This window comes from Neophocaena asiaeorientalis, unplaced genomic scaffold, assembly GCF_003031525.2.
Source record: "Neophocaena asiaeorientalis asiaeorientalis breed wild unplaced genomic scaffold, Neophocaena_asiaeorientalis_V1.1 scaffold35, whole genome shotgun sequence".
NCBI classification, from domain to species: Eukaryota; Metazoa; Chordata; class Mammalia; order Artiodactyla; family Phocoenidae; genus Neophocaena; species Neophocaena asiaeorientalis.
The window spans coordinates 2,146,668-2,168,426 of record NW_020172984.1 but is presented as its reverse complement, the minus strand read 5'-3'; the positions used below and the strand labels follow the sequence as shown (position 1 = coordinate 2,168,426).

The following is a 21,759-nucleotide window of genomic DNA, read 5'->3' as shown; positions in this document are numbered from 1 at the left end:
GGTCCTTGTTAAATGTTTCTTGCATTTTGTCTATTCTATTTCCAAGATTTTGGGTCATCTTTACTATCATTATTCTGAATTCCTTTTCAGGTAGACTGCCTATTTCCTCTTCATTTGTTAGGTCTGGTGGGTTTTTATCTTGCTCCTTCATCTGCTGTGTGTTTTTCGGTCTTCTCATTTTACTTATCTTCCTGTGTTTGAGGTCTCCTTTTTGCAGGCTGCTGGTTCGTAGTTCCTGTTGTTTTTGGTGTGTGTCCCCAGTGGCTAAGGTTGGTTCAGTGGGTTGTGTAGGCTTCCTGGTGGAGGGGACTAGTGCCTGTGTTGTGGTGGATGAGGCTGGATCTTGTCTTTCTGGTGGGCAGGTCCACGTCTGGTGGTGTGTTTTGGGGTGTCTGTGGACTTATTATGGTTTTATGCAGCCTCTCTGCTAATGGGTGGGGATGTGTTCCTGTCTTGCTAGTTGTTCGGCATAGGGTGTCCTGCACTGTAGCTTGCTGGTCGTTGAGTGAAGCTGGGTGCTGGTGTTGAGATGGAGATCTCTGGGAGATTTTCACTGTTTGATATTACATGGAGCTGGGAGGTCTGTTGTGGACCAGTGTCCTGAAGTTGGCTCTCGCACCTCAGAGGCACAGCACTGACTCCTGGCTGCAGCACCAAGAGCCTTTCATCCACACGGCTTATGTAATTAAAAACCTACTGGACACTTTAGAAGCCCAAGTAGCTCATGATGCAGCTTTCCAGTGGCAGTCTTCAGTTCCACAACACAAAGAAATTTCAATGTGGATGCTTCAACTTCATTAGGGACACTTCACATATAAGGGTTCTACATCTTGAAACATTCTCCAATGGATTCTTTTGCAACGAAGTTAATTCTCTCTCGTGTTCTTAAACTCCAAAGCCAAGGATGTGATGCACACAAGTCCAGAGGCTTTTCCTTGACTCCCCCCCTTCAGCTGGGCTGGCTTTTCCTTCCAGAGGGATCAGGAGAGGGGTGGTGGTTTAAAAGCCCTCGCACTGGAGGTGCCTCCAAATCTTCACACCTTCATTTCACACAAAAGTCAATTCAGCTATCTTCATGGGACAGCTCTCTTACGTGGCTCTCCTCTAAGTGATGCTTCCAGGTATTTGCCCTCCTTTCTCTTGTGACTATGCTTTCTTGGAGTCCTTTGATTTCAGCCTCCTTGGGTGGCACCAGTCTTCTCCAAGTGAACACTGCGATGGCGAGTCCTCTGCACGTGCTGGTGACACACGCCTTGTGGCCTCCTCCCTGTCCGCCATGCGCCAGAACCACGACCCGTTGGAGCAGCTCTAGGAGCTGAAGCGGGTCAGGATCACAGATGGAGAGAGCGTGGTCATTACCCTGAGGATGGACACAGGCTGGCAGCCGTGTGGGCGGAGGGCATCCAGAACCGACGGCTGGGAGAGCTCTTCTTACTTGAATATCAACTCCGTGGCGCCCACAGGAAACACTCTTACTGAGGATTTTTGCATCTATCTTTATCAGGGATATTGGCCTGTAGTTTTATTTTCTTGTGGTGTTTTTGTCTGGCTTTGGTATCAGGATGCTGCTGCTTATAAAATGAGTTTCCCTCTTTTCTGGTTTTTGGAAAAGTTTAAGAAGGATTGGTATTCTTTGAGTATTTGGTAGAATTCACCCATGAAGCTAGCTGGTCCTGGGCTTTTTTTTTTGTAGAGGCGTTTTTGATTACTGACTCAGTCTCCTTATTTTTTATTGGTCAGTTCAGGTTTTCTTTTTCTTCTTGATTGTTTTGATAGGTTGTATATTTCTAGGAATTTATTGATTTCTTCTGGGTCATCCAATATGTTGGCATGTAATTGTTCATAATAGCCCCTTATGGTCCTTTTTATTTCTGAAGCATCTGTTGTAATATCTCCACTTTCATTTCCAGTTTTATTTGAGTCTTCTCTCTTTTTTCAAATTTATCTAGCCAAGGGTTTGTTGATTTTGTTTACTTTTTATATACGCAACTCTTATTTTTGTTGATTTTTTTCTGTTGCTTTTCTATTTGATTTATGTCCTCTGTAATCTTTATTATTTCCTTCAGTCTTCTAACTTTATGCTTAGTTTCTTCTTCTTCAGGTTTTGAGGTATAAAGTTAGATTTGTTTGAGATCTTTCTTTTTTAATGGAAGTGTTTATTGCTGTAAACTTAGTATGCTTTTGCTACAGTCCATAAGTTTTGGTATGTTGTGGTTTTGTTTTTATTTGTCTTGAGATATTTTTTTAATTCCCTTTTGATTTATTCTTTGAACCAATGGCTGTTCAGGGGTATGTTGTTTAGTTTCAATATATTTATGAATTTCCCCATCTTCTTACTGTTACTGGTATCTAGTTTCATTCCATTGTGGCTGGAAAAGATACTTGGAGTGATTTAGATCTCGTTAAATCTGTTGACTTCTTTTGACCTAACTTTTGATTGATCCTGAAGAATGTTCTGTGTGCACTTGAGAAAAACGTGTATTCTTCTGCTGATAGATAGAAAGTTCTGTATATATCTGTTAAGTCCATTGGTTCCATAGTGTTGTCCAGTTCTGTTTCCTTACTGATTTTCTGTCTGGATGATCGATCCATTATAGTGAGTGAGATATTGAAGTTTTCTGGCAGGAGAAGGTCTTTACCTGCCTAAACCAGTCTGTAAAGACTGGAAGAGGTGTCTTCTCTTTCAAACACACAGACACCACGCAAGACTACACAGATCATGAAGAGTCAGGTAAACATGATATCACCAAAGGAAATTAATAAATCTAGTACCAACTGAGGTGCAGGCCTGCCTTCTCAAAGCAGCCCTCCTTAGTTTTTGGGCTCCATCCGAGGGTCACAGCCTCCTACCTGGAACCCAAGGTTCCCACAAAGCCACTTTTGTTTGTGGATGTCTGCCAAATAGTTGTTTCTGTAAGAGGATGAGGGCTAGGAACCTCTTACTCTGTCTTGCTTCATACAGTAATTTTAAATGAGGAGAACAGGACTCTGGGATTCCTGGAGCACCTACCATGATGAGAATAACATTTGAATTTTACAGATTCCTTTATTTGGGAATGATCAGTCTTAGGCTATATCAATTAGGATTTGGTTAAGCTGCATATAACAAAACCCCAAGTAAGCATTTTAAATAATACAGTGTAAGTTTGGAGGGAGAGAGGGCTGCATGATCATTGGGACCCATCTTTCTTCTGTCTGTGCACTATCATCACGTTGCTTTTCCTCAAGGTAACCTTACGGTCCAAGATGGCTATTGACACTCTAGCTGTTGTCATTACAGTTTTCTAGGTAGAGGAAGGAAGAAAAGAGGAAAGGTAAAAGGACATATCTTAACTATATTTCTTTTCTTGTGTCTTTCTAGAAGTTATACCCAGTAACTTCCATTTATATCATTGGCTTATACTCAATCCCATGGCTACCCCAAGCTGCAAGGAAGAATGGGAAAATGCAGTCTTTTAACTGGACACGTTGCCATTCTGAATAAAATCAGGTTTCTGTTTGTTTTGGTTTTTGTTTCTTTTAGATTTTTTTTTTAATGTGGACGATTTTTTTTTTTTTTTGAGTCTTTACTGAATTTGCTACAATATTGCTTCTGTCTTATGCTTTGGTTTTTTTGGCCATGAGGCATGTGAGATCCTAGCTCCCTGACCAGGGATCGAACCCATACCCCCTGCACTGGAAGGCAAAGTCTTAACCACTGGACCGCCAGGGAAGTCCCAGGTTTCTGTTTTTAAAGAAGAGACGAGACTGGATATTGGATAAGCAACTGGCAATCTCTATCACATATGCACCTGGGCAATCCATTGACTAGTTTAGCTAACTAGTTAATCTGGTGGGTAACCAGCCTACTGGTGAGTACCATTGTGGACAGAGGTCAGAGGCCTAAAGCCTTTCCTAGAGACTAAGAGTTCTAGGTGGAGATTGCTAGTAAATTGGTGGATATATTAATCCAATGACTAAAGTAGAAGACTTCAAATTTATATATTCTCAGTGTATACATAGTAGTTAAGGCTATAAAAGTAAAAAGAAAAGAAAGCTAGAGATAGAGACATCAGCATTTTAAGTGGTGGACATCAGCATTTTGAGGTGACAGAAGAAGCTGAGAAGAGCTAGTCACAGAAGTAGAAAGGGACTAGAGTATTTCAAGAACATATAAGAGGAGTCAACTACGATAATAAAAAAGAACTCATTGGATTTGGCAGTTAATTGTTCACTGGTGAGCAGTTTCAGGGGAGTGGTGGAGGACAGAAGCCTGATTGAGGGCATGGAAAAGTAACTTAAGAGGTGAGGAAATAGAAGGAAAATGTCTACACTGTAGAAGGTCTTCAAATTCCAGTTCCAAACAAGTCACTGACTTTCTCCTTTTCTTTTATCTATAAAATGGAGCTAATAGTACCTTCCTCATAAAGTTGTTTTGAGGTCTCAATGAGTTAATACATGTAAAGTATTTACAACAATGCCTGTTGTATAATAAGCACTCAATAAATGCTGTCATTGTTGTCGTCATTATCTTCAAAGAGCTTGGATCTGAAGGGAAAGAGGGTGGTAGTAAGTAGATGGGAACATAGGGTTATAGAAGCATACTCTTTTCCCTTAAGATTTAACATTATATCCTTTATGAAAACTTATTCTTCACCTCTATTCTATACTATGATATCAATTATCTACCTGTATTTGTAATGGTAAAGTTTTTTAATCTCTTTTGTTTCTTCCCAAGTCTACCAGACTTAATGTTGCCTTCCTCCACTCTCTAGCCAAACTAGACCAATGTTTCTGTAGATACTCCTTTCCTACTTATGTGTTTTTTTGTTTGTTTGGGGTTTTGGGGTTTTTTTTTGCAGTATGCGGGCCTCTCACTGTTGTGGCCTCTCCTGTTGCAGAGCACAGGCTCCAGACATGCAGGCTCAGTGACCATGGCTCATGGGCCCAGCCGCTCCATGGCATGTGGGATCTTTCCAGACCGGGGCACGAACCCGTGTCCCCTGCATCGGCAGGTGGACTCTCAACCACTGCACCACCAGGGAAGCCCTACTTATGTGTTAAAGAAAAACACCCACATATGAAGTTTGCTTGATTTCTCTTATTTTTATTACTCAGACCAAAGCTGCCCTCCATTTGTGATAGCATATACCATTTGGTATGTAAAGGCTGCTACATTATAAGGGCGTTTTAAACTAGGTAAAAATCTACAGATGTATTTCTGTAATTAGTATCGCTGAGGAACTGTTTCACAAAGTAATGAAAAGTAGCAGAATATAAAGCAAAGTTTTAGGGTTTTGCACTGAGTATAAATGGATTTTTTTATACTTATGACATAATTTCTAGAATAATTGGCTGAAAAATATTTTAAGATACCATTTAATTTTCATGTATTAGCCAATAAAGAAGGTTCTTGGGTTTTTTTTTTTAAGCAGTTAGAAAAAAATGGCTTGCAATGTTATATACTTTTGTTCCCATTTTCAGATTATTTAATACTAGACAACTTTTTAAATTTGGTTTTTATTTTAACCAAGTTATAAATACATATAGTTTATTTTTTTGTTTGGCTTTTTTCTGGCCACGCCATGTGGCATTCAGGACCTTAGTTCCCCAACTAGGGCTAGAACCCATGCCCCATGCATTGGGAACATGGAGTCTTAACCACTGGACCTCCAGGAAAGTCCCTAAACGTATATAGTTTTGAGTCTAAGTTCTACAAGGTATATTGTGGAAAATTGCAGTCCCCAGCCACTTCCCTGTTTTTCACGTGGCCTGACAGGGAAGGAGCAGGAGAAAAATACACCAACTTCTCTCTCCTCCTGCGCTCCATCTTTGCGTTGTTTGTCCCTTTAGCACATGCAGAGGCAGAGGGCAGGGGAGCCTGGTTGATATAGTCCATAAAAGCCAGCCTCCTGGGCCACAGCAAAGGGCAGAGTGGATCTGGAATCACAAACAGAATATCAAGCCCAGTAGTTTTGATTTCCACGAGTACTTTTTAGTTTCCTGTATGTTCCTTTTTTAAAATTTAACAGCATCCTATTCCTGTATAGTAGATGTACTTTCTTTCTCTCTGAGAATCTTTTCTTCTTCCAGCATAGACTTAGTTTTCTTCAAGTTGCTTTTTGCTCTTTTTTTATCTCTGTCTTTCATATTAAGATAAGTGTCTGCTCATTTACTACGAAGCACTAAAAGTTAATTAGCTTTGTGCATATGGCGGGTGCTCATTGATTCAGATTTTCACTGTAGATTGTTTTGTTGGGAACCCTCAACATCCATCTCATTTTCTTTGGGGCTGGTTGGCTTCCCCAGGGAATATTCTTTCCACATCTTGAAGAATATGCCCTGGCTCCAGCATTCTGAGGAGGCAGGTTAAGGGAGAAGATTGGAGGCTTCAGCATTCAGTGAGTCATCTTTAATCCACCTCCCCCAATATGGTCATGCTATCATGCCATTTTCAATACCTTGCCCTCAAGTCAGGTGTTTCAGAGATCCCTTTGTCTTACCTTGTCAGGAGAATGATCTCAGTCTTCTGCAGGAGTCACAGGATCTGAGGTTCTGTTTCTAAAACAGTTTTCAATCAATCCTTCTGCCTTTTGGGCTTCCTTCATTCTACTTCAAGACCAATTTTAGATTCCTTCTCATGGCTTTCATTATTACCAGCTTAAGGTTCAGCTTTCTTCAATTTGCTTAATCAGTTATCACTTGTCTGTCCCTGTCCACTTCTTTTTGTCTCCTGTCTGGTTCTCTTTGTCCTTGGTGATGGTGACTTCAATTTTTTTTTTTTTTAATTTAGAAGATTTTGGGGAGGAAGCAGAGGCTAATACAGGTACCCAAACTGCCATCCTTAACCAGAAGTTTTAATGTAATTTTATCAGAAAAGTAAAATAACAGGGTTTTTTTTTTACTGTTATCTCTGATTCTTGATCATTATATCGGTGGTCTTAGTAACAGGAACAGCAAAGTGCCTTGAAGCTCAGCATACTCTTGAAGGGTCCAGGAGTACTGGGACATTGTTATATCTGCATACCTTTTTTGGGAAGCTCCAGAGGCCATGGCTGATTACTTGACCAAGCCTTGAGGCCAAGAGATGTTGAGAGAGAAACAACAATAAAAAAAATTCTGGTTTTATTTTTTCTTGCTTGTTATTTTCATTATTATTCAATGATTTTTTTAATTCACTATTTTTGAGTGTACAGGTTAGCTACTTCTCATCTTACTGTGGATGGCTTAGGTTGCCTGATAAACAACACCTTCAGATCTGTCCTTTGCCAAACAACTCTCAATCTGCCTGTGTTGTGACCATACAGATAAATTGCACCCCTGCTGGATTTCTAGGGAAACTCCCCTAAGAACACATATACATTCTCGTCATATCATAATTCATTAAATCACCTAAAGCTTCCTAATGAAAAAAAAAAAGCTAAAGTTATGACAGTTAAACCTATGATAAAATACACACCCTCCTCTCTGTTTGCATGTCTGTTTACATGTATATAAGTAAACATACGTGCACGTACCACACACAAACACATACTTTGTTTTTAAATTATATTTGTTTTTGCACTTCTTGTTCTTGGATTTCTGTGCATTGATGGAGAAATCCATAAAACCAAATTGATTTGTCCCAATGCAAACTCATTTTATTCACTGAGGCAGCTACTAAGTTGACTCCCTGTCACATTTACCGTCCTCAGCCTTTATCTAAACTTACAGCTCGCCCATCAGCTACTATCAATCATCCTGTAGAAGTAACCTCATCTATTACTTTCCTAAGAAAATGAAACTAACCTGGGCTCTCTTGCCTTTCCTTTTTGCTTTCTCCAGCTTTGTCTTTATTTTTGCCCACTGCCTTTCTTTTCTTCTGATGTTAGAGGAATAATTATCCTTCCTTTCTAAGGGAATGGTAGAGGGAACAGCGTGTACAGAGGCCTGGAAACTTGAAAGAGCAGAGTTGTTGGACAAAATAGACAAGTGGACTTTTGAGTTAAATGAGCCTAGTTTAAATGCTAGTTATGCTACTTCCTATCTAAATGACCTAGAGTTATCTTCTCTCCTTGTGCTTCAGTTTCCTTACCTGTAAAGTGAGGATAATGCCAGCTACCTCCTAGGGTTGTTGTGAGATTAAATAGCATGTGGTAAACTGTCCATAAATGGTAGCTGCTGTTGCTCTTATGGCTGGAATAGGAGTGAAACTGTGACAGTAGCTCATTTTAGAATAAGTATTGTTCATATTTCTGTCTCTTATACTAACTAAACTATAAGCCATATAACGTTAGAAACACTGTCATTCTGATCTTCATATTTTAATCACCTAGCACATACTCATCACATCTAATACAAACAAATGTGTAGTGTGTGTTGAATGAATGAATAGTGAAGCATCAGTTTATATTGATTAAATTGATAAGGAAATTCACTTTTTTTTTCAGTTTCCTGTGGATAATAAAACTTTCTAAAGATTTTCAGATCACATTGTTAGGAATTTGTTTTCTTCAAGTTTCATTGTTTCCAAATACTGGTTTTTAATATGTCATGTTTGCGTGATAGACTTGAGTGAAAGAGTGTGTGTGCTTTTTATTTTTTAACATGTCATCAATACTAGTTAATTAACTGGTTCTTTTTTTTTTTTTTCCTCAGGGAGGTGGTGCAAGCAAACTGTGTTCACTGGAGAAAGAAGTTCTCATTTATGTGCAAAATGAGTGCAAGTGCCACCACAGGCATCCTAGACCCTTGTATCTACAGAGTATCTGTGAGGAAGGTATAAAAACAGCCTCGTACTTCTCCCCTTTCAGAAACCATGATAAGTTCCGTAGTCACTGACTCACTTTATTTAGCTGTACTTTATTGTTAGAGCTGTTATATGTAATTTCACTTCACACTCGCAGCATAATTTAAATTACTATGACAAATATGAGGAATCTGAAGTTATAAATTAACATATTATTCAAGAACCTTCATCTCATCATCACTGTACATATATAATTATTTGTATTAGTTTGGGGGCTGTAAATGTCTCTATCCTGCCATTCATTAAGTTTCTCTTCTTTATTAGGCACTGGTTTTAGGGACTTTACATATTTGGTGTCTAATAACAACCCTGAAGATATGTGTTATTTTTTCCATTTTCAGGAAAACCAAGGTTCAGAGAGGTTGTTTCTTGCCCAAATTCACTTAGCTAATAACTGACAAAGTAGGAACTCAAGCACAAATCTTTCTGATTCTAAGTCCATGTTTTCTTTTTTATATAGTTCCTTTTCCACTTATTAAGTGGAAGCATATTACCAATAATCTAAAAAAATTGCAATCTCAGATTGTTTCAACTTAATATATATCATATATATATCCTACCTCTTTGGGGTGAAAAAGAGAAATCCATTAGGAAGCCACTACTGGTGAATTAAACTACTTGCTTTAAAATGTAAACTTCATGTTTTACATTTTATATACATTTTTTAAATAGCCAAAGTAATAACATATACATGTTCAGAAATTAAATAGAGAACTATTTAGAATGAAAAGCAAGAGTCCCTTGCCTCATTCTTTTCCACTCCAGTTTTGCATCCTTCTGTATCGGATAAAAAGTTGTGTTTTTAGCTTTTTTATTCTGTTTTTTGAGTGAACTGATAACACTATGATGTATATGATTGTATTTTAATTTCTCTTAGACTGCTTAATTTACTCAGTTAAAATATATCACAAGCACATACATACGTTTTATAGGTTTTAAGCCTTTAATGAAAACAGACCTCTAAAATAGTCATTTGGAGCAGCAATAGTTGAATGGAGGCTTTTTTAAGGGAAGGATGGTGCTGTGAAAGTGTGTATGGCATCATATTGACCTGGGTTTGAATCCCAGATATATCATCTTCTGTGTCCCCTGCATCGGCAGGTGGACTCTCAACCACTGTGCCACCAGGGAAGCTCTCTCCTGACTTTTAAAAATCAGTTTTCCTCATCCAAATAAGGGTATAATAACTTCCTCATTGAGTTATTAGGATTAACCAAGAGGTAAGTAAATCATTCTACCTTCTTCCCTTGCAACCTTAATTCCTGCTGTGACTCTTACTTTGAAACCTTTTCTTTTTTTCTTATTGTAGTAAAATTGCTTTGCAATTTTGTGTTAGTTTCTGCTGTACAATGAAGTGCATCAGCTATGTATACATATATCCCCTCCCTCTTGGACCTCCCTCCCACCCCTACCATCCCACCCATCTAGGTCATCACAGAGCACCGAGCTGAGCTTCCTGTGCTATACAGCAGGTTCCCACTAGCTGTCTATTTTACACATGGTAGTGTACTTATGTCAAACCTAATCTCCCAATTCGTCCCACCCTCCCCTTCCTCCCGTGTCCACATGTTCATTCTGTACGTCTACGTCTCTATTCCTGCCCTACAAATAGTTTCATCTGTACCATTTTTCTAGATTCCACATACATGTGTTAATATATGATATTTGTTTTTCTCTTTCTATCTTACTTCACTCTGTATGACAGACTCTAGGTCCATCCACATCTCTACAAATGACCCAGTTTCATTCCTTTTTATGGCTGAGTAATATTCCATTGTATATATGTACCACATCTTCTTTATCTGTTCATCTATTGTTGGACATTTAGGTTGTTTCCATGTCCTGGCTATTGTAAATAGTGCTGCAGTGAACATTGGGGTACATGTGTCCTTTTGAATTATGGTTTTCTCAGGGTATATGCCCAGTAGTGGGATTGCTGGGTCATATGGTAGTTCTATCTTTAGTTTTTTAGAAACCTTTTCTAAATGGAGTTTAAATCATGATTTTTGAAAGATGATCTGTCTTTGAATTTTAAGAAAAGGAAAATATGTAACCAATTTATAGTAGAGGATAACTCAGAATTCCTTTTTTTTTAACTTTTCTTTATTTTTTTGCTACTTAAGGTAGGGCTTATTCAACTGAAATAAACCAGTTCTTCAGACTGTAATGGTTTGGTGTATTAGTTAAGGCATATATGATAAGTTGCTAAAACAGAGACCCAAATATGCGATAACTTAAACAAAATAGAAGTGTATGTCTCTCTAGGGTAGTAGCCAAGGGATCCAGAGCTGGTAGAGCAGCTCTGCCATCTTCACTCTATGGTGCCCATTTTTAGATCCAAGGAAATTGCTCTAGTCTTGTTATCTCTCCACCAGTGAGAAAGAAGGAAAAGCCACATGAGAACAAATGTATTCCTTTTTAGTGCGTGACTCAAAAGTGGTGCTAATGGCTTTTGCTCATGTCCTACTGGTTAGAACTTAGCTATGTGATCATGCCAAACTGGAAGAAAAGCTGTGAATGTAGTCTCTAACCGAGTGGCTGTCAGATTCCAACACTAAAGAAGGAGAGAAGAGATATTGGTGAACCACTAGCATTCTCTTACCATGCTTGGTAAATGGAAATATTTACTGAACTTACTCTACCTATCCTATCTAATTATTATGTAAAAGTGAGAACCCATAAAGAAAATTTAGTAAAGTCAACTGTATAAATACTTTCTGCATTGCAAAAAATACCTTAAGATATAATATTTAACCAAATATCTGGGCACCCCATGACCCAGTCAAGTTGACACATAAAATTAACTGTCACAGACCTGAAAGTTAAAAAGCCCTTTGTTAGATCACTAGGGCTGCTGTAACAAAGCACCACAATCTGGGTGGCTTAACACAATTTATTGTCTTACAGACAGAGGCCAGAAGTCCAAAATCAAGGTGTCAGCAGGGCCATGCTCCCTCTGAAGACAAGGCTTTCCTTGACTTGTGGCTGTCTAACTCCGGTGCATGTCTATGTTCAGGTTTCCCATTTTTTATTAAGACACCAGTCATATTGGATTAGGACTTCATTTTAACTTGATTACCTATGTAAAGACTCCTCTGTTTCCAAATAGGGTCATATTCTGAGGTACTGTGGGTTAAGATGTCAACATATTTTTGTGGGGAACACAATTCACTCCATAACAGGCACTAAGATTATAATAAACCTGGGGATTTATGCTTCTGAAATTAATGGACTGGCTTGTTACAGGCCACCCTTCCCTCTGAGAACAACCAGAAAAGCTAGACAAAATATTAAAAATAGCTGCTTGAAGACATCAGAAGCTGCTTCAGTAAGGATTTAAGAGGCTTAGAATCATAGACCAGGGAAGCTTAAAGAGATGAGCCTGACATTTGGCATTGCTTTTACCCTCAAAGCATTTTCTCATTTGTAAGCAGTAGCTAAGGAGCTGAGCCAAAAGCAGTGATGGAGAGGCTAAGAAGCTGAGCTATGATTCTGGCAATTTTACAGGACTAAGGGGACAAAAATGGAGTCCAGGGCGTACCAGCAGAAGGAGCCTTGGTAAATACCCCAAGCTTTTAGTTGGGACTCTCTAAGCTTTAAGTTGGGACTCTCTTAGCTTTTAGTCTAAGGCTCTCTAAGAGTTTCAGCCTAGAAGAAGGAGTATAGTGGCCATAGATCAACCCTTACAAAAACTGAAATTCAGCTTCCAATCAGCTCAGTTGCTGCTTGGATGAAGGTTAACTCAATCCCTGACCTTACTACTTGCCAGAAGCAAATGTATCAATATATTTTCTCTGGAGGAGAATAACATTACTCTGAGCCTAAAATTATTTCTTCAAGTTGTCACACACACACAGATTACCAAGCATACTAAAAGACATGACTACATGACCAAAATCAAAAGGAAAAATAGATAATAAAAACAGACCCATGGAAGATACAGATTTGGAGAAGATCTAAGACAGACTTTTTACAATAAGTGTAATTAGTCATCAATACAGGAAATCAGAGAACTTGAAACTATTTAAAAAATCAAATTGAATTCTAGAACTGAAAAATACAGTAACTGATATTCAAAGCTAAGTAGATGAAACTAAATCTCAACAGATGTATTTAACAGCAGGTTTGTCACAACTGAAGAAAACCTTGGAAAATAAGACAAAGTAAAATATCCAGACTAAATCATGGAGAGAAAAAGGGTGGGGTACACATAACAGAGTGTAAGACATGGGAAACAGTGTAAAGGTTTCACACACACACACACACACACACACACACACACACACACACACACATACATAAAATTGGAGCCCTAGAAGGAGATGTGAGAGATTGTGACTGAGGATCTTCTAAAACTGATGAAAGATACTGAGCCACAGATTCAAAAGTACCGTGAACCTCATGCAGGATAAACAACAAATACGACATGTTTAAAGATAGAAGACCAGCCTAGCTGGAACATGGAAAACATGGAAAGGGAAGTCCTTGATGAAGAGGTTGAAAGCACTGGATCAGGTAGAGCCTTATAGGAGTTTAGATTTTATTCCAATTAGATTTGGAATCAATTTGAGGATTTTAATAAGGAGAGACATGATCCTTTAAGATCACTTTTGCTGATCACTTTGTGATCTTTTAAGATCATGAAGGATGAATTACAGAGACCACTTAACTGATTGGAATAGTTCAGGTGAGGAATGCTTATGTTTTGGCATGGAGTTATAACAGTGGAGGTGGTATGATTCAGGATGTATTTTGGAGGTAGACTGCCACTAATGGATTGGATATAGTGAATGAGGGAAACTGAATTGAGAATAACTCTTAGACCTTTTGCCTCAGCATATGGGTCGATGATTGTGCTATTTATTGAAATGGCAAAAACTCAAAGTGGAGCAATTTTGGGGGCAGATGAATAGAGATCAGTAGGCCTATCTTGGCCATGTTAAATTTGAGGTGTCTATGTGACATCAAGTGGACATGTCATGTAGGCATTTAAAATACTACTCTCGGGAGAAGTTCAGACTAAAGATAAAGATTTGAGAGTCATCAGCATACAATTTTTATTTAAAGCCATAGACCTGAATGGGATAAACCAGGGAGAAAGTGTAGATAGAGAAGACAAGAGGCCTAGACCAAACACTTAGAGGTAGTATAAAAGTACTTAGCAGGTACAAGAAAGGAGGAAGAATTCATATATATCACTTCTTGTATACTTTTGGCCAGATCTTAGTTACACTGCCATAGTACAAAAAGCAAGTGGAAAATGTAGTCAGTTACTTTATTTTGGGTAGCCAATGCCCAACTAAAAATAGAGGATTCTATTATTACGGAGAGGGGGAGAATGGATAGTTGGGATACAACTAGCATTCTTTCCACAGAGGTTGAATAAAGGAATAGGTCTTGCCAAGGAGAGTGAGGAGAAGCCAGAGAGGTAGGAGTAAAACTAGGCAATGTTGCCACTTGGAAATTTAAAGAGCAAAATGGTATAAGGAAGGAGGCAGAGTGGCCAAGCCTGTCAAATACTGTTGTGAAATTAAGTAAGATAAGACAAAGCCTTTGGCTTTGATAAAAATGGAGATCATTGGCAATCCTTAGAGCCACTGCAGAGGGAAAAATGAGGGCAAAAGCCCAATTAGAGTAGGTTGAATAGAGAGTGGGATACAGCATATTTGGGTAAATCTTTTGAAGAGTTTGGCTGTAAAGGGGAGCAAAGAAAAGAATTAGCCAGTAGAGACACGGATCACCTGGAGAAAGTTTTGTTTTGCTTTGTTTGATGAAAGGCACTATTAATGATATGACAGTGACCTAATAAAGAAGGAAAATTTGGTAATTCATAATGGAGTAGATCTGGTGTTATGGCCACAGCCTCACTAAACGGGCAGGGAAGGGGAGGGATAACACATATTCACGAACAATAGAATTTACCATTGATTACTCTTCAGCTTATTTCAATTTGCCTCTTTAAAGATGGAAATGGTAGATAATGCATTGTGTATCTGGTTTATGAAAGAAAGATAAGAGACAGCTCCATTCAGCAAACACATTTTTAAAAGTGAGTGAGGGAGAGCTGTGGCGGCGGTTTCCATCCTGTTGATGAGTGTTTCTTCCCTGCTGGAGCGACTACAGAGACCATGGCGTCATGGTCGAGGAGGTACAGAAACATTCTGTGCACACACTTGCGTTCAGGTTATTGAAGAGAACCCATGTCATGTTTGTGGCTGATAATGGAAAACCTGTGCCTTTGGATGAACAGTCACAAACGAGAAATGGCAATCAAGCTGCATAATGAGTATGGTCCTGTGTTGCATATGCCTACCTCAAAAGAAAATCTTAAAGAGAAAGGCCCTCAGAATGCATCAGATTCATATGGACACAAACAGTATCCTGCCAGTCAAGGACAAGAAGTTCAATGTTTGGTGACAGGTACACATCCATGTCCACCAGGACCTGGGGTTGCTTTGACAGCGGACAGTAAGATCCGAAGAATGCTGAGTGAATCAGCTGCACAGTCCTTAGCTGTGGCATTACCTACTTCTCAAGCCAGGGTCGATGCAAACCATAGTGCACCTGCTGGAGGTGAATACCGACACCCTGGGGCTCCTGACCAGTCACAGCCTGCAGGGGCAGTTGTTATGGACGGTGGCAATGCCAAGAACTCCACACTGATGGCTAAAAAAGCCCCTACAATGCCAAAACTTCAGTGGCACCCACCGTGGAAACTCTACAGAGTGATCAGTGGGCACCTTGCCTGGGTTTGATGTATTGCTGTGGAACCTGGAAATCAGTGGTTTGTTACTAGATCTGCTGACAGAACTATAAAGATCTGGGACTTGGCTAGTGGCAAGTTATAACTGGCATTAACTGGCCAGTGGCAAGTTAAAGCACACATCAGTATTGTGCGTGGTGTGATAGCGAGCCCAAGGAGCGCAATACCTGTTCTCCTGTGGAGAAGACAAACCAGTCAACTGCTGGGATCTTGAGTATAATAAGGTTATAAGGCACTGTCATGGACACCTGAGTACAGTATATGGTTTGGATCTGCACCCAACAATCAACGTGCTGGTGACCTGTAGCCGAGACTCAACTGCACGGATTTTGGATGTGAGAACTTAAGCCAGCGTACACACGTTATCTGGACATACTAATGCGGTGGCTGCAGTGAGGTGTCAAGCTGCATAACCACAGATTATTACTGGAAGTAATAACCTGGAGAAATAACTGGAGATACCAATGGACTTATTTGAAGCTATAGCAAGGGCTGCAGTCTTTTATGAAGACTTCTTAGAAAAGTGTTACTTAAGTTTCTGATGCCTGTGCCTCTTTCTGGCATATACTGAGTTTTACAAACCCTGTCCTTAGCATCCTGATTCCCTATCAGGCAAGAAAATTTGTCACACTTCACTTTCTACAGTTAGAAAACAAAATTACAGGAACAATCAGTTTAAAATTTGTTTCAAATTAAGAAATTATACCATAATTTTGAATAAGCATTTCCAAATATACATATCCCATCTTGCATGCTGTAGGTGGGAGTGTAGTTGTTACAACCTTTAGGAGGGTAGTTTTCCAGAATATACTGAAGATGCTTGGAATCTTTGGCTAACTCTTCATTAGAAATGAAATTACTAGGAAACTGCCTAATGGGAATAATCTGACAACTGTACACAGCAAGTTTATTTCACCTTTGTCTTTAATTAAAACTAGCCCAGATGTCCTAACAATAAGGGACTGGTATAATAGATTATGGTATTTTCATGTAGCTTCTCTCCATTAAGAGTGAGAAATATCTCTGGAATAACATGTCCAAATTTTACTCTTATATAAAAAAGGAAGCTGTGCAAGCATTTTTTTTTTTTTTGGTAGAGTAACTTGTTAATGCTCTAAAAAATAATGGAAAAGTAACACCACATTGTTATCAGTGGCTTTGTGAGAGTGGGGTTATGGGAGAACTTTCATGATTGGCTTTATATATTTCTATAATGTTTTAATTTTCTATAAGCATGTATTTTGTAAACTTAAAGGAAAAAAAAACCCACAAGAAAAAAAAAAATGAGTGAGGAGAGGAGAATTTGGCCCTAATTTTAATGGCAAGCACATAATACAGAGTACCTATACTGTGCAATAAGCAGTGTTCTAAGTGTTTTACACTTAATTCTTGCATCTGTGTGATGTCCTAAATTGAGGGATTTGGCAAATTAATGTAGTTATATATTTTACTTTAAAATGTTAAGATATATTTTTTTCTTTTTTTTACTTTTCACTTTTGCCAGTCTCCTTCACTTAGATAAGAATTAGATAAGGGAGTTTCTACTGTATTACCATAGAACAATGCCATATATATTAAGTGGAAAAAAGTAAGGTATAGAAGTGTGCTATCATTTGAGTAAAGCAGAAATGTATATACACATCTTTTGGACAGTTCCTAAAAATTGATAACAGTGGTTGTCTCTGGGGCGGGGGTTTCAACTCTTGTTGAAATCTTTGTACAGTATATTATTAATATGCTTAACTCAGTAATTAATTTAACCTTTCTTTGGTGATTCATGTTCTTGCAATGTGTCCAGGACATTTTTGGCAGTTTCTTCTTCAGCAAATAGATTAAATATTAGCTTGTCTTCTCACCATTTGTCTCCTTCAGATTTAAATTAAATTCTAAATAAAAATTCTGGTTATTTTCAGGGGGTCAGGGGACATTCAGACAGTTGGATTTAAGATCATCAGAATTTTACTCTGTATTTACTAGCCTGTAAATATCTACCTCAAAATTATTTGACATATATTTAATTTTAAATCTTTAGTCATATGATATCCTTATAGTGTTTTTTATCTTTGGCAGGAATTAAAAGGTGGAAAAGCTTATGCAAAGGTAAGTTGGTGTTCTTTAATGCCTTTGGAATTTGTAATATCATTCATTGCTATTTATAAGCTTAAAAATTAAATGGTTTGCTTTTCTAATTGCTGTTTAAGCTTGGCTGTTTTTAAATAAAGCAACTCAGAGATTGAATAGTTGGATCCAACGTTAAATTATAGGCATATTCTTTCTAAATGTTGATTATGGGATGTTATTCTTAAGTTTCAGTTTCCTTACTAGGAGACAGTCTCTGGTTTGCATTAAACAATTGCAACTGTTAATTCAGTTTCCCTCAGTCCCACCCAACCCCCAGTGGAATAAGACTCTCCCTCTGTGCTCTCTTAGCATTCTGTATACATGATCACTGCTGTCCTTTATACTTTTACTAGCTGTATGGAATTACTAATGAATGTGCTGACTTTTTTGCTGCATAGAAGGAATTAGTAATTAATAATACTACCAGAAACCCAACTCTTTTATTTCTAAACCTCTTTAATCTCTAAACCACTTTTTTTTTTTTTTTTTTTGGCCACGCTGTGTCACTTGCAGGATCTCAGTTCCCTGACCAGGGATTGAACCTGGGCCACGGTAGTGAAAGCCCAGAATCCTAACCACTAGGCCACCAGGGAACTCCCCACATACTCCTCTTGTATTTCTCTGTGATGGTAGCTCCATCAGTCTAGTCATCTAAGCATCTAAGCCAAGAACCAGGGCACTAGTTTCAACTATCAAATCTACCTACCCCTCTAAAACTAGTTGGCTGCAATATCAGTTAGGATGCTCTTTGGTACAAGTAACAGAAAACCCTCCTCACCTAGAGATTTTTTTAATCTCACAAAACAGGTAGATATGAGATAGAGCTATAGATGTGAGATAGAGCTGCTCCAGGATTGGTTAATCCACTGACTAAAGAACATCATCAAGAATCCATGTTACTTTTCTCTTTTTTTCTTACATTCTCTATGTGATGGCTTTGTCCTTGGCTAGCTCCCTTCATGGTCAGGAGGTGGCTAGCTGCTCAAGTTTTAGTCAACACATTCACATATGACAAAGCTCAGCTGTTTCCCCATTTATGACTTTTTCAAGTGAGAAAACTTTTCCTACATGGCCCCCAGAGGATTTCCCTGTACCTTTGATTCTACACAACTGGATCATATGCCCACTCCTCAACTAGTCATGGACAGTAGGAATGGATTGCCATGGTTAGCTTAGACTAATCACAATTTTACAGTCAGCTAGAGGTTGGGTTACTTTCCTTGTGTACATGGATGAGCTAAGAGTGGACACTTGAATAAAACCAGGACTTGCTAGCCAGGAATATCAGGGCATTGAATGTTGGGTAGGCAAAAAACAGTCTGCTTTGACTGACAGATCAGTGAGAAATCTCCCTTCTAAAAAGCTTTTGAAACCATCTCTTCTCTCCAGTCCCAAGACCACTGCCCTAGGTTATGCCTTCATTATTTCTTATTTAAAACCTGCATTGGCCTCCTATCTTTTCTGTGCCTCTGTCGTCTCCCACCAGTTCATCCTCTATATTATTGCCAGAGGGATTGTTCTGAAATTCAAAGATGATCATATCCTTCCCCCACTTTTAGTCCTTCAGCAGCTCTCTATTGCCTGTAAAGGAAAATGAAATGAAAAGTCTTTAACCTAGCATATTGGACCCATCTTGGTTTGCAAATCATCTATCTGCATACTCACCCACTCACTCAGTCATCCTTATGCTTCAGACATACTGCCCAGAGAACATTCCTGGAGTGTGCCGTGCTGTTTTAGCCTTGTTGCCTTGTGACTTGTTTTCCCTGCCATACATGTGCTTCTGTAGACTCATGTATCATTAAAAACTCAACTTAGTCATCCCTCCCCACTGAGAAATTTTCTTTTCCTCTCTTTCTTGTAATTGTGCCTTCCTTTATCACAGCACTTATACTTTTTGATAGGAATTTATTTCCTTTTCTATCTTCCCTTATTAAACTATGAGTTCCTTGAGAATAGGAATAATATACATTCCTAATACCTAACATTATCTGGAATGAAGATGCTCAAAATTATTTGCCAATTGAAGGAAGCTCTACCACAGTTATACCTACAATTTATTATATATATATATATATATATATATATATATATACATATATATGCCATTTTACTGAGACAGTTATCTCAGTGAAACCAAAGAGAAAATCATAAGGAAATATGGACTCTTTTGTACCTCATTACAATGTAAGCTCTTGCAAGACGGTTCTTATCTGTCCTGTTCATCACTGTTTTCCAGTATTTAAAGCAGGGCCTGGCACATAAAAAGTGCTCAGTAAATGTTGACCGTAGCATGCTTTCTTAATGGGGACTGACCAGATTCTTTTTTTTAAAAAAAACTTGCTTTATGCTTAGTGACTGTAATACCAGCATTCCAACAGTGGATGGTGAGCCAAAGGGCTGTTTTTTATTCAAAAATTACATGATAACTGCTTACCATGTGCCAAGCATTGTCCCTGCCACTATTTTAAGTATTAGAGATACAGCAGTAAACAAAACAGACAAAAATCCCTGACTTTGGGGAGCTTACATTCTAATGGGGGATTGAGGGAGGGGGACAGACAATAAAATAAATATGAAATGTGTATATACATGATGTGATGATAGCTACTAAGAAAAATAAAGCAGATAAGCTGTAGTGACAGCTACAGGGGAGGGGAGGGGGGAGCCAGGCATGTTCTAGAATGGTCAGGGGAGGCCCCTTTAGAGAGATGACATTTGAACATAGACCCTAATGCAGTGAGGAAGAAAACTGTGAGATCTAAGAGAGAGTGTATCAGGCAAAAGAACAGTAAGTGCTAAAGGCCTTGAGATGATCTTGGCATTTTTCAAGGAAAAGGACCTTGTGGCTGGAAGAGTGGATGAGGAGGAGAGGGGGAAATGAAGTTGACGAGGTGGCCATGGACAGAGGAATCAGAGACAGTCAATATAGACAAGTCTTTCGAGGAGTCTTGCTCCAAAGGGGAGCAGAAGAATATTACAGTAGACTGGAGAGAGGTATGGCATGAGGTTTTGTTTTCTTTTGTTCATTAAGATGGGAGAAAATCCAGCATGTTTGTGTTCTGGGAATGATCCATAGAGAGGGAAGAATCCCTGAAGCGATGAACTTGAATAGGCGAGAGGAGAGTGGTTGGCCTTGGATGGGAGCACAGCCAGCTCACTTACAGTAAGTGGGAAGGTAAACATGTGGGCACAGATTCAGGTAGGCGAGTAGATGTGGCTGGTGATAAGAGCTTGTGGAAGTTGAATGCTCTTTTGATTGCTTTTATTTCAGAGTGAAATAGGAAGCAAGGCATCAGCAAAGAGTGTGGATGGAAAAGGTATTGGAGGTTCAAAGAGAAAGGATAATGTATAAAATAAGGCATGTGGATGATGTGTGATCACACAGCCACAGGAGTCTTCCCATGTTCATTTGGATGTGGCTTTGCCCTGGACATATCAGGCTTTTTGCTGATCTCTTGGACCCCTAAAAAAGGCAGTAAGACCAGAGTAATCATGTGAAGATTAGGTAGATATTACCTGTGGCTTGATATGTTCCTGACTTACTGCTTTTGGAGCTTGTGGTCCTTCAACTGGTCTCTTAAGTTCTTATTCTTCATTCTTCTTATACCAATTAAAAACCACTAAAATAATGCTCCATCCTACAATAAAAATCTTCATCTTAAATGCCATTCATGTGTTCTTCACTGCATGTTTTAAAGCATTAAAGCAGGCAACTTAAAATCACAGCACTCAACTTAAAATCAAGCAGGGTTTGACGTGTATAATACTTTTTATTATGTATTCAAGGAGATGTACTTGCAAGCTCAACACATTTTTTGTTACTAAAAGACTGTATACACTTAGTCATATAGAATAGACTGTTCAAAAAATAATGATATAAAGGAGTGATTTTTTTGTACCACTTGGAAATGAGAAATAGGGTTGAGCAGCATCAGAGGAAAGACCATAGGGTAATCTTTGGTAGCTGCAGAAAATGGGGACCAAACCCGAGTAGTAATAAGATGGAGGAATGCGTTTAAGCTGAGCTTCTGGGTAACAGCAGAGAAGGTTGGTGTGGGGAAGGAAGGAAGAAGGCTTCGTAAAGAGAGATTCAGCTCAAGGGGGA

The 21,759-nt window shown here is 38.7% G+C and overlaps 1 protein-coding gene and 1 pseudogene across 2 annotated transcripts in view; both read left to right on the top strand.

Annotated features, from left to right (window-relative positions):
• EEIG2 (EEIG family member 2) overlaps positions 1-21,759 on the top strand; it is a 93,015-nt gene that overhangs the window by 29,403 nt on the left and 41,853 nt on the right. For both annotated transcript variants that reach the window (XM_024742138.1, XM_024742139.1), the window contains exons 2-3: positions 8,617-8,737; positions 17,601-17,630. In XM_024742138.1, the coding sequence (XP_024597906.1) occupies positions 8,617-8,737; positions 17,601-17,630 (151 nt within the window). The remainder of the gene's footprint in view (positions 1-8,616; positions 8,738-17,600; positions 17,631-21,759) is intronic.
• Positions 14,904-15,982, top strand: LOC112397801 (pleiotropic regulator 1 pseudogene; annotated as a pseudogene).